The sequence below is a fragment of the Triplophysa rosa genome, linkage group LG2, assembly GCF_024868665.1.
Source record: "Triplophysa rosa linkage group LG2, Trosa_1v2, whole genome shotgun sequence".
NCBI lineage: Eukaryota > Metazoa > Chordata > Actinopteri > Cypriniformes > Nemacheilidae > Triplophysa > Triplophysa rosa.
Window position 1 is genome coordinate 4,709,042 of NC_079891.1, and position 13,869 is coordinate 4,722,910.

General features: G+C 37.4%; 1 protein-coding gene across 2 annotated transcripts in view; it reads right to left on the minus strand.

The window, feature by feature from the left end:
* The window catches only part of mcama (melanoma cell adhesion molecule a), a 39,872-nt gene extending 37,814 nt beyond the window's left edge, over nt 1-2,058 (minus strand). For both annotated transcript variants that reach the window (XM_057352942.1, XM_057352934.1), the window contains exon 1: nt 1,875-2,058. In XM_057352942.1, the coding sequence (XP_057208925.1) occupies nt 1,875-1,938 (64 nt within the window). In that variant the 5' untranslated portion in view covers nt 1,939-2,058. The remainder of the gene's footprint in view (nt 1-1,874) is intronic.
* Between the last annotated feature and the right edge of the window lie 11,811 nt (nt 2,059-13,869).

A 13,869-nucleotide genomic window follows, 5' to 3' on the forward strand; every position in this document is an offset into this window, starting at 1 on the left:
ACGAACAGCCACTCAATTGTATCGCCTTCACTCTGGGTCATGGGCTGCTATGGGAAGCAGGAAGTCCAACGCTTGGCATCTCTGGCACACAATGCATTTCATATGAGCTTGAACTTGAGGGAAATATGGTATGGGGGTGCACAATATGTGCAAAAATTATGGGATGTTTTACGCAAGTTGTTGTATACACTTTGGTTGGAGGGTGTGGAAATGAAGACATTTCGTATTGTTCTTCTTTGATGTTTCAATGAAAAGAGCCTTTATTTCGTTTCATTTATGTGGATAGTCTAATTTGGTATTATATGGTTAATTAAAATAAATTTACACAAAACAGATGCAAAACTAGGACAAGCATGGTGACTTTTACAAACGACACTCTCCAAACATTATTTGTCTTTCCGGGTCTGCTTGCCATCAAATTCTTCATAATACGTCTATGAATTTTTCTGCATAATCTGTTTAGGTAAATCCTTGACAACATACAGAACAGTTTATGCCAATTATCAAAACCAGCCATCTATTTTCCACATCACAGTTTATACAATTTCTAATGTTGACACTCTCAATGTCAACACGGAGGACGAGAAATCCCTTCCCACCTTGAGTGAGCAAGGTGACCCCTCTTAATCATAGGGGCTGTTATCTAACGGAGTGTACAGTCAATAATCCCAGAACAGACAGCTTTGGGTTCATCCACTGGGGGAGTGGAGAAGACCTCATTAACACAAGGTGAACCATAGGGAATAAACAAGGGCTTGTTAGGACCCTTTTCCAGGAGCCTGCATTAGAAGAGCCACTGGAAAAATCTGGAGCGCTGGAGTGCTTGAGCCACTGGAAAAATAGTAAGACGTAGATATGGGCTAGAAAGATGAAAGGGTGCACTAGGTAGTAAACAAAAAGTGGAGAGACGGGTCAGCAGGAGGTAGATAAAGATGGACTAGGATTATGCAGTGGGGGTCCATCCTCTGTTCCCTGAAGAAATGGCCTTGTTAACTAATCGTCTTGGTCATGTACTTAAGTGCAATAACAGGTTTATCCCAGAATGAGCTTGACAGGACATTAAAACATGGTCAGTGGTGTTTCAAGCATCAAATGTACAGTGAACTATGATTACTGCATTCTGCACATTGTAAAAAGCGGTATCGTTCTCTCAATCTCTCAAATCATCACATTTCTGAGCTCCCTGAGTTCCGCAGATTTTATCTGAACGGAGGCACAAAGCTCGCATTTATCACCAGTCCCATGATCTGTTCTAGCTCTAAACATAGACATATACCCAGCCAGAGAGGACTGCAAATTGGGTAATTAGAAAACTATTTAGTTTGAAACAGCAGCATGCATTGTTGAATAAATATTTGCTTTGTTTCTAGACAACTTTAAAAAAGCAATGCCAATTTAGAGCACCAAAACGCAACTGTTGTGGTTCATGGAGTCCACCTGCAGCATTGTACAAAGACGCATGTGCTAGCTTTTACAGTTTGTTAAAGTAGCAAATTAAAATTATAAGGAAATGGTGATGGAAATGCTCTTTTTCGTGTAAAAAAAACGTGGTGTTACCTTGTGCACAAAAAGACGCTTTTATTTCGCAGGATAAAGTATCGGTTTTCCCACGCGCAGTGCGTTTTGATGACCAACTACAAATATTTTACGCAAACCAAGGCAAAATACAGAAATACGTTGTAAACGTGGTCAGAGTATGTAAGAATGTGATATTTCTTTCAGTTTGAGAGGAGTTTTAACCGCAGCATCCAACATATCCGCGTGCATCCCATTCAAACGCGCGCGGGCGAACCGAGCTCCTCCGAAAAGTTTCCGACAACATTAAAAGAAAACAAAAACACAACAGCGTGAAAAGACAGCTAAAGTGCTCTTACCTTGCCAAGAAAAGGCGCACAGTTGAAAAGCAAACAGTAAGAGGGACGTATACGGCCGAGCCATGTTTCTGGAGTTATGTCTATCCAGCGCGTGAACGAAGCGCACTGCAGGAGCAGAGGAGGAGCGCGACAGATCGAGGGAGGGAGAGAGGGATGGAGTCGAGTTGCTCCCAGCCTGTCTAACTGAGAGTGGGAGGAATTTTACAATATTCAATTATTGGTCTCCACCCTACGAAAGAAATCTTGGTAAAATCGTATTTTTGGGGACCTCTCTTTCTTTTTCTCAAAAGTTGATTACATTATAACATGTTCTTTTTGGACGTGATATCATGTTAACTCTATGTTATCAGCTATCGTGGTATATGATTACGAAAGTCATTCAGATAGCTAAAATGTAATATCAGTGCATTACTCTCTGCCACATTTGTCAGAAGCCCCAGGGGCGTTTTTCTCTATTACATACCAATGCAACTTCCTTTGGATTCTTTTTGTTGTATAACAAAATATTTTTCAAATACACCTAAAAACCACTCAGAGTTTTCTTTAATTAAAAATAATTTATCATTTGTAAGATAATTTTGTATGATTCCTTATATCAGAGAGAGAGAAAGAGTTTCATATTGTTATGGAAGGTGTTGCTGAGGGTTGTACTTTATGGTTTGGGATAGGGGTTCCTACAAACCCCAGTGTGTCAGTTCACAGGTTGTTAACAACCTCTACTGTTAACACCACACTGCTACACAGCTGTTGGCTGTTTGTGTACCCATCATATTGTGAGCAATTTTGTACTTGAAAGTGTGCAAAACTAAAAATAATACTTTTTAGGGGTGTCCTAATTCGTGAAGATGCTAGACATTTATTTAAAAGTTGTTTTTAATACAAACAGATGTTTTTATTTATTATTTGTATTATTTAATTACTAATTAAATTAATATAAATATTTCGTTTTTTTATTTTCATAAAAATATTTATTGTAAAAATGCAGAAAGATTTCTGTCTAGAAGTCGATGGTATGTCCCCATTTAGACAGCTAAGTACACGTGTTTGAGTATGTGGTGAGAAGGACAGTAGGGCTGTCACTCCAGCTGTCTTACCAAACCTTTTGCAAAACATCACCCCATGTGTCTTTCACTCAGAACAAAGAAAGTGTATCGTGACCAAGGGCTATCAAGCTCAAACAACAACAACAGATAGTCCATGCTGTTTGATTCATACAACTGCATTTTTTGAAGAACTGAAAAGTTTTCCATACACTTAAAAAAAAAAACAGTTTTGACTGAGCTTTTACCATCCAAAGAACCTTTCTGTTTTCGTAAAAGTAGTGAAAAAGGTTATAGAAAAGTAAGAAACACATGGTTCATATAAGAACCCTTGAGTAAATGGTTCTTTGGGGATGCCAACATTTTTGTATCACCTTTTCCTCAAGTGTGTAGCTCTCAAAAGTCAGTTGCGCTTCCATCTATCCAAACTTGATGTTGTGACTGGTTAAAAGACCCACAATTAAGCATGACCTATATAGAGTATAACAAGGCAACTTTTGTTTTTACCATACTTTGACATTTTTACAAAGTTTTAAAACACTGACAGAAAGTGCGCTTGACCTGTAATTAAAACAAAAGCAGGCGATGAAGGAAATTAGGTCAGCGTTATAGAGGGGCTTTCTCACATCGACTCTTAAGTCTTTAAAATGCACTTTAAGGAAGCTGAGGGAAATCTTATATGACCAAAGAGGGCAAAAAAGAGAATCGTCAAGCTTTGATGTTGACTCAGAATCCCTTTGTCTCTATACCCCTCCTCTCGGCTTCATCTACTTGTTCACAACTCCCTCAAGACTGAACATGCCACCTCTCCAATTATTTTTCATCTAGTCCCTGCATATCTCTAAATCAGTGTCCTCCACCTCAAATCCTCACGCATCTTTTATTTTTTCTTTGTAGTGTGCCTTTTCTTTCATGTTTAGTCTATCTAACTAACGCATCTTTATGTCATTATGTTTAGGTTAAGGAAAACAGGGTGCTATAGGCTGTGAAAAGTACTGTAAACAAACACACATGGAGGACAGGAGCCCCTATATCTTGTAATCTGCAGAGGACATACATTGATATTTAAAGTCTCCACAAAATGAAAAAATTGAAAAATGAAAAACACAACTAAGTAATTTGACCTATTTTGTCATCTCAATCTCACACTAACAAGCTTGTTTTTTAATCAGGAATTAATTTGGATTGTGAAGTGGTCGTTGTATTAAATTTAAAAGGGCCTGTTGACATCATCTAAGGAGATTATGCTACTTTAAATATTTTCCTTTATAAAAACTGTGGTAAAATTGGTAAATTGTGCTCAATGGAAAAAAAGTAGGGTCAGTTTTGACTGTTTTTTTTTTGTGTGAACAGAAGCTATTGCAGGATGACAGTGAAGTGTGGAGTCTTATATAAGATATTAAAACCTTGTTTGGAAAACTTGGATAGAGACTTTTCTCAGCCAAACAATTTGTTGGCCAGAATGCTGGATTGTCATGTTCTAGCATGACTCTAGAACAGTGTTTCCCAATCCAGCACCACAACACTCTGTCTCTCATTAGACAAACTCCATCTTGAACAAGTCTATTTATAAGATATTTCTGGACCATTTTTTCTGACAGTGTATACTGTGTATCTAGCCTAATTTGTAGTTGCAACAAGGGTTGTTTCGATTTTTGCTGTCACTATTGGTGTGAAATACAGGTTTAAGAAAGGTTTTTCATGATCCAGGTGTGCAAATTATTATCTATTCAACATCTGCAAACATTGCCAGGGACCAATAATTGCCACAAAAAGTCATGCTTATTCTCCAGTGTTATCAAAACAGAGTAAACACAGTATTTTCAAACCAGGTATCTTTTATATTTCTGCATTAAGATTTCTTGCCATTTCACTTCCTTTATGCGCATGAAGGAATGTCTCACCAGTTTGATAAATACAGTATGTTGCACCTACACTGTAAGTTAAAAACAGCTTCATTAAACAGCTTCATACAATTTTAAAGTGATATCAAATTAGCTTTATGAGTCCATTAAACTTACATTATATTGAACTATTGTATTTTACAACTCGGTTATTTAAGTCAGTTCAATAGGTATAAAAATAAGGTTAAATTGACTCAAAAAGCTCATTTTATTTAAATTAAAAATTTAAGGCCGCTGAAATTGGTGAATTTTTTTACAGTGTACTTTCATCAATGCAAATAATTGCAATCTAATTGTTGATTATGATACTGTTGACATGAACCCTACACGTTGCAATTTGATTCAAATATTTATTTGTGACACTCTCAGAAAAAAGTACAAAATTGTACCTTTTACAGTTGCTGGGGTTAACTGTGTTTCCTTTTTTCCTACACTTTAACAGGCACTTTTCTCCTTAGGTTTAATAGAAATAGCATAAAAACAATCGTTGTGCTCCAAAGAACAAAGAAGACATGAGGGGTGGGTAAATGATGACAGAATGCTTTCCTTTAAAATCATATCACCAAAAACAGCTGTTAAAATAAAAACAAGAAATTCCTACCCATTCATTCAGCTATGGTAATGATGCTGTATGTGTGCGTGTGTGTCTGGAATCTAAGCATTCACCTCACAAAAGCCAAATTCCATGTCCACCAGCAACTGCACTCCCCACCTGGATATACCGTCACCCAACACCACCCCTTCAGGGTAACATCACATCTACTGGTATCATTTCTCAATGACATCAAGTCAAAAATATTCCATTTTCCAAGCCTACATTGTATCTGCTTTTCCCCCTCTGTTTGATGCCAATTTTGGTTGTTATATATAGCTTCCCTCTTAATTTCAATAATAACAGAACATTTGCCATAGCTATTTCTATAGCACCAGGGCAAGGCATGGGTGTAACATCATTGAAACCATTTCCAACCTTATTACCACCCGACACTGAACGTATAAGCAGATCAAACCTAGTGATTGTGGGTTAATGTGATTAGACCGACTATTCTCCACCTCATGAGGCAGGGCACAGACAGGGCAGCGACTGTCATGCCTATCAGCTCCAGTTTCACAGGCTGCGGGGCAGTGTGTGTCACAACAGGGGTGTCAGACTCACCCCTGCCAAATGTTAAGATGAAATATGAGAGTTTGACCAAGAGAGAAGAGAACCCCCCACCCAACCCCCCTTCCATAACCTTCTGGGTATGAAAGGTTGCTTAGGCATTGTCTTTTTATGGATCAGCGAGGATTGTGTTTACTGTTTTGTGGTTTGTTGAGGTGTAAGAATGTTGTTGAGGCAAAATGTAAGGAATCAATTTTGTACATGGGCTAAAGGACTGTAGTTTCACTTCTGGAGCATGCATACTGTGTGCAGTATTTGATGCTCAATACACAGATGACTTTGTACATTTTCCAAAATGTACAGTTTATTAGAGAACACTGCGTGGGATAATGTGTCCCACAATGCAATGTGCTTATATTGCCCTTTCATTTCCAGGGCGACAAATGATATTAATCACATAATATATAATACTAATCACATTTTATGGCAACTCAACATCCGACTCCAAACATCTGTTACACAAAATTTGATTAGAAACGCTGAAATTGAAGTTGGACACCATTTGCGGAAATAAGCATGCAATAGTTATACTCACACATATTAAATTGTTTACATTAAAAATATGCAATAATTTCATTTTAAACATAGCCGTTGATTCTGTTGCTTTGTTTTTTTATTGTTTCAAACTATTATAATTTAACGTTTCCATTGACATTTGTGAGATGCATTTATCTAATGTGACTTCAAGTCATCACGTTATCAGTATGTGTGTTCCCAGGGAATCAAACCCATAACCTTTAGGCTATTAAACGCAAAGCTCTCCCAAATGACCTCATTAGTGCATCCCAATATATAGATATGAGTATGACTGTTTGTTGAAGTGGTGTAATGTGGTCCCTGGAGGTTTTGATATGTATGTGTGTGTGTGTGTGTGCGTGCGTGCGTGTGTGTGTGTTAGGATGGAGAGGAAGGATTTCCGTGACATGACATCTTGGTTGACCTCTTGTTGAAGCTGTTGCGATGGCAACCCGTGAAGTGGCTGTATTTGGGTAATGAATCACTGTGGAGGACCACCACTGACATGCAGGTATCTGATTGGTTGAATTTGGTGGAGGCAAAGAAAAGGGGTGGGGCATTTGTAATGGTGAGATGTTAAGTGTTTGGGGGTGTCTTGAGACCGAATTCGGGACGTTGGAGGGACCCAGGTGGCTACTTAGAGGGCACTATTTAGTATTAAACAGGAGTACAGGGGCCTTTTAATCACACTTGATCTCTCACAATGTTATGATGTGAGGGGTGGAAACGGTAGCTCAATACTCAATAGACTCATTGAAATCAGTTATCTGTGGTATGCTGTGGTACAAAAGGGAGGACATGCTTGATTACTTAAAATTTGTTTTAGGTAATTGGACGATAATACGCCTTCCTTACAGCAACTATAGATTTTCTGAAGATGAAGTGAGTGGAGTGTGTGGACCGGCGTTGAAACAGAGTTGCTAAGGTGTTTTGCGGTGCCTTACTGTAATGTTCCGGCAGCTGGGGCACCAGAAAAAAAACGTAAATATGTACATGTTTTTTCATGTTATTCTACACCTGACATGCAAACTGCAGTCTATTTCTGTAATTTGCCTTTTTTACCACATATCAAAAATACATGGAAATTCTATAAAATTTTATCGTATTTTCCTTTTAATGTATATTTCTGTTTTTTTCACTAGGTGAAAAAGTAGTGTACATGCTAACTGCTATGTAGTACTCCTATTTTAACCCTTTTGCTTTAAGAAAACACGAATCGGCTGCAGGCACAGATCAACATGTGAGCTCCTTTGAGATGCTGGGGACACGGTCCCCGATTTCTCCACTTGACATTGGAAACAAAATCAGCAGAATTCTCCCTCCAGCACGGGCCGCGAGCATCAAGCAAGAAAAGCAATTAGAGCTCAGCTGTTCAGGGACATGGTCTGCCATAAAACCCAGGAGATGACAAATTCAGCAAACAAATATGGCTAATATAAGCCGTCCATGAACTACTGAAGGCAGTGATTGCTGTAAGTGCTGCCGAGGGGCCTGCAGGCTATTACGGTCATTAGCACGCTGTGTTTTGGCCCATGTGAACTGCACCTCTACATACTCAATCTCATTCGCAGTACTGACGGAGCTCGGTGTGAAGTCAGATTCCTTAAATTACAGCGGCTCAATGACCAAAAGAAAAACTACAGATGGATAATTTGGTTGGCCGCATATCAAACAGCCACAGTTTGCAGGTTCTTTCAACACTGCTCAAGGCAAACATACCACAAGACAATAAATTAGTATAAGATGCACTCATTTTTCTGAATAAAACGTAAGGAACAAATGTAAGCAGTATAAGGAAGTAAAAATATATTCATTTTAATTTATTAATTTCATTTATTTGTTTTATTAAGTAAAAACAGTCAAAATTAAATAATTACCATGTTTTTGTACTGTGGCAGTCTATAACATTTAAAAAATATGACAAATAATAAATAGGAAATGTTAAAAAGCTGGTAATAATTCGGAATTAAGTAAAAATGTATGATATTTACCCATGATAAAAATAAATTGTGAATGAATCCCTTTCATAACTCAATTCTCCTGAACAGAAACTTAAATGGAAAGCAATTAGAATCTGTAAGAAACTCCTCTATAGAGTTGCAAAAGAAATCTCAACAAGGTCTCAAAAGTTACTCATATTTGTTAAGATAAATTTGAAACAGAAAGACAGACATTTCCAAACTGACGGGAATTCGTATGTATTTTACAAGGTGGCTAATTCGTATGAATTGTACGATGTAAATCGTACACAGACGTAAAGGGAAAAGTAGTACCGAAGCCCCTCCCCTAACCCCATCTCTAAACCTAACGTCACTGGCGCAAAAGCCAATCGACTAAAACGATCGTACGAATATCATTAAATTGTTTGGTTAGACTTATTATGTCTCATAAAGTAGCTTTTATTATTAACAATATTCACCCATTCAAAAAATGCTGACACTATTAAACTGTGCCTGTAAGTCACCAGCTACGTCAACTAATGCATTACTCTAATTGTTAAACGTTTGTAATTATATCCCTTACATGTTCTGACACGCACTGTAGCTAGAGATTGCGTTTTCTATAGCCTAAGTAAACAAAATACAGTACTTTTTTTCTGAGAAAAAAAAACTAAAACGATCGTACGAATTCATACAAAAGGGAAGTATGCATACTGATCGATGACGTACTTCCGCTAAAATCTCAGCCTTTCAGCGTTTCAGGATGCACATAGGATTACGATCAACGACGTGAATCTAATTATTCAAAAACTTCGCAATACGTCGACAACCAAAAAGGAGAAGCACGTCAGGCTATCCGTTTCAAGGTACATCAACAAATATGAAAAAAAGCAAAGTGAACTTTTGCACTTACTAGAGGCATGATCACAGAGGCTTAACAATGCTCACCCGTAGTGCTGTCGGTTCGCCGAAATTTGAACGTTTTCTTATTAAACACATTGTTATCACTTGGTGAAAAAAAACCGTAGTGCTATGAGAGCGGAAGTGACCTAGCTGGCTGAGATTTTAGCGTACGTCATCATCCTGTGTGCATATACCCCATTAGCCACCTCGTAAAACAGTTTCAAATTCCAGTGAGATTATTTAGAAATTTCAATATGAACGAAGTACATGAACTATATGCTGTGAACATTAAATTGCTATAATTGAACAATATACTTATTTAATTACACATAATTGAGATCTCCTGAGCAACAAGACTTGTCCCACATGCTGCTCAAGGGTACTTTAATGTGGTACAGTAATACCATAAACCACTGTAGCATCACCATGGTAGCATCTGCAGAACAAAAAGCATTATGGTGGGATTTGTTTCATTATTTTGTAATACTGTCTTGAAACATCAATCCCGTTCAGGACACTTATGAAAGCATTCCATTTTTTGTTTACATTCTTTCTAGAATTGTATTTTTTAACAGTGCAATCCTATAAAGGCATATAATTTGGTATCTGACAGTAAGTCTATATCTTGTTTATTGCATTGGAGACAGTCCGGCTATGGGAGTGGTTTGGCAAAAAATGGTGGAGTGATTTCATGGATAGTTTCTGCCAGTTTCACATGGTAGCCCATAAGAGGGGAGCAGCTGCTATGGGTGGAGACAAGAGAGAGAGAGAGAGAGCCGGGGAAGAGAGACAGAGACAGACAACAGCTGTCAAAAATATGACATTTTTAAGACAAAAAAGGCAAGATTTTTATAAATGTACAAATACTGTATATTTGTTTTGACTGCATTGAATAATATTGTGGAAACACAAAGAGAAACAAGATTTTAGATTGTTTGAAGATACTGCTTTTGCGATAAAACTCAAAGGAACAATGCTTGTTTGTTGTGTGTTGCCCGGGCGCTGATGTTGTAGGGCATTGCTAGGGTATGGTTGCTTACTGGCTCAAGTAAAAAGAGAAAAAAACATCCATGAGTCTCTGTGATGATATTTTGATCAGTGATATGGCTTGACTAAAAATGTAAAATGACTTCATTCAATAGGATCCTATTGAATGTCTCGCTCATGTGCGTAACCAGCTGTGTGTAGCCTTAGGTGGAAAAGAACAAAAGATGTCATGTTTCTTATTCTGCAGGCCAGCTGCAGATTTGTCCCATTTGGATTTGACTTTAAAAAGCTTTGCTGGTGAATGACTGATATGTCAATACTTAATCCTTGCTGTAGGTGGAAACCATTCAACAAGCAGAAAGTCCCTGTATACAACAACCTCTTTGTGGAAAGCATTTGTTGTCTGAGCAAGACATGTTTCTTCACAAGGGGGGGTAGAATGGTTCGTATTTTTAGGAGATTGGCATAATCAGTCACATGACTGCCGCGTTCCAAAGACACAGATAGCAGCCGCAGTTTTGGCTCGTGCGCTTATTTGATAAGAGCTTTGCCAAAATGAGGCAGCTTTCCAGAAATGTCATTTTGTTAGGGGGGTTGGGGGGGCGGTAGAAGGGAGGCCTCAGACACCTCCATTAGATATTTCCTTTAGGGCAATCTCGTATGTAAGATAAATCATAAATTACTCGTGTGAGGCTTAGAGGCTTTTGAGACTCATAATGTGATAAAGACGTCCATTAGCTAGGGCAATTCACAATCTCGCCATTAACATAAAGAGCAGATAATGAATTTCCTTCATACTGTGTTTTATCTGAGGGACGTTAGCTGATCAGCTTTGCATACAGTGGATTTCTTTTTCACATACAAAAGGTTAGGAATAGACAACTCAGAATTAAAGGTTCACTTTATTTACTCAGTCTTGTGTCATTTCAAATCTGTATGACTCCGTCTGCAGATCACAAAAGAAAATATTCGGAGAAATGTGGCTTTGTGTCCATACAATGGAAGTCAATGGAGACCAATGTTGTTCTTCAAATTCTTTTGTGTTCATTTTTGGGTGAACTATACCTTTAAGAATACGCTTTCTTTTAATTCATACGTTTTGAATTGAATTGGACACACCCCACATGCTTATAAAAATAAAGGTTCTTTATTGGTTTTAGGGTATATCATTTCACAAAGAACATCCTTAACAGTTATGGAACAAATTGTTCTTCTTCTTTTCAGTGTAAAAAGTTCTTCATAGGAAACATTTTCTATTATGACGCTTTGAAAGGTTCTGTAGGAAACCAACTACTTTTTTTCTAAAACATAGCTGTAAAACCCCCTTTTGGCACCTTTATTTTACAGAGAGCAGAATGTTGGCCTGGGATTTGAAATGAAATGCCAAGAAAAGGAATTTGGTCAAATGCATTTCAAATTCAATATCGTCACAAAACCGAAATACCACTAGTCCAGGAAAACACACAGTAGGCCTATTTAATTTTTTTCTTTTGCTGGCTGTAATTTTTCTTAAACGATCAGACATTTTTTAAATCAATACTAAAATAATTACCTCAGACATTAAATTATATTATAATTTTCCCATCATTGTTTTTTGGAAACGTGTTTTTTGGAAAATTGAATTACTACAATTGAATTCAAATGTGATTTATAGGCCTACATGCTGTTTGTTACTCAACATCAATTAAAATGTTTACTAATGCACAATGGCGGTCTATAGGGCAAGGCATTAGAAATAAACGTTAAAACGCCGTTTCGAATGAATTTCAACAATTCAACAAAACACATTGCACGTGCAAAAAAAAGACAAATGTGATATAATCTCATCAGTGCAAACTAAGTTAAAATTTAACTCTAGTCATCCATTCATTCATTTTGAAAATGAGTCGAACTGTTACTTAGATTACCGTCTTAATTACACATGCAGGTAAAAAAAATTGTGTAACCCGAGGCAGGCGAGCAGAACATGACATGAATCAAATTACTGACATATTATTTGTGCTGTGTTTAAAGAGTGATGTGAGTGATAAAATACTTACAAGATGGAAGACTTGTGTCTGAAATGCTGTTAAGTGACATCACCCATGTCGAAACAGATGGTAAAATGGTTTGCCTTCTTAAGTTTCAACAAGACGTAAATGTCTTGTTGCCTAATAAAAAAAGAACATCATTAAAATGAGATACATGTACCTTCCTTTACTCCATTGATGATTTGTTTGTTTTCAACTTTAACCTCAATAAATGTACTAATCTATTTTTATTTCCAGCAGACTTTTTTGTACTAGGTTAACATGATTTAACTTGCAGTGTTTTTATATTCTGTACATTGCTGTGGTTCAGAGAAACACCTGGTCACCTTTTTCTGTATTTCTTGGCCATAACCCAAACCAGTTCAGACGCTATTGGCTGTTAATACTCTCATTCTTAGGTAGGGCAGGTCTTGAAATGGCTCCCGTTAGATGCCAGTGCCACATTTCTACAGATGGTATCGGCCTGAAGGCATAGCAGTGCTGACACAAATGATTTTTTTAAGTATCAAAATGATGGGTCGCTGACCTTAACGCATTTGCATGCAGAGTCTAGCGTGCAAAATGGGAAATCATTCATTTTTTCACCCAGTGCTTGTTGATGTTTGTATTACTAAGGCGTTTAAGACATGCATGAATTTTGTTGCTTAACTTGCTCTGGAAGCATCCAGTCAACGAGGGATTTTAATAAAAAACGCATGCACACAGTAACAGAATCTGTTTAAATGCAAAGTTATTCAAATACTAATTTAACGGTAATTTGAGCCACAGAGATATTTTTCACATAAAGAATTAAATGCATTTATTAATCCTCATGCATTTTCAACAGCAACTACCAAACATCATGTCTACAGCTTACCCCTAACACTCATTACAAATGAAATAAATCGTCACAAATTCTCAGAAAATGCTGAATTGCAAAGAAACGTTGTCAGGACAATATTAAAATGCAAATCACATTTCCTTTCCAAACATCCAGCTCTTGTAAAAGAACGCTTTATGTGGCATGTATTTTAATTACAGTACCTTCTCAGTGCGACCTCAAGGGATAGTTTGACTTTGATGTTTTGCATAAAAAATCTTCACAGCTAAGTACAGACCACCACCATAAAATTGGAACACAGCCCCTACCCAACATGGCCCATTTCACCACACCTACACAGCAAAATCGCCAGTGTTAAAAAAGGTCAAATTAACACTCACAGTGTTTATATGATCCACACTTTGAGCGTGTGGATTATATATACACCGTGCGTGTTAATTTGACCTTTTTTAACACTGGCGATTTAACTGTGTATACGCATTACGCACAAACACACAGACGTCCGTTTACAAATGAAATACAGAAATGCACATTAGCTTAATACAAATGACTGCAACTGCAATTTTCTCTGATTCCTAGTCACATATTTCACTAATGTTCAGACAGACATTTGTGCCCCCTCCTCACACCTATGCCTTGTCCTGCTTTGTACACTCAAGAGTTGGACTGGTGCCAGCAGGGTTGTCATTAAGG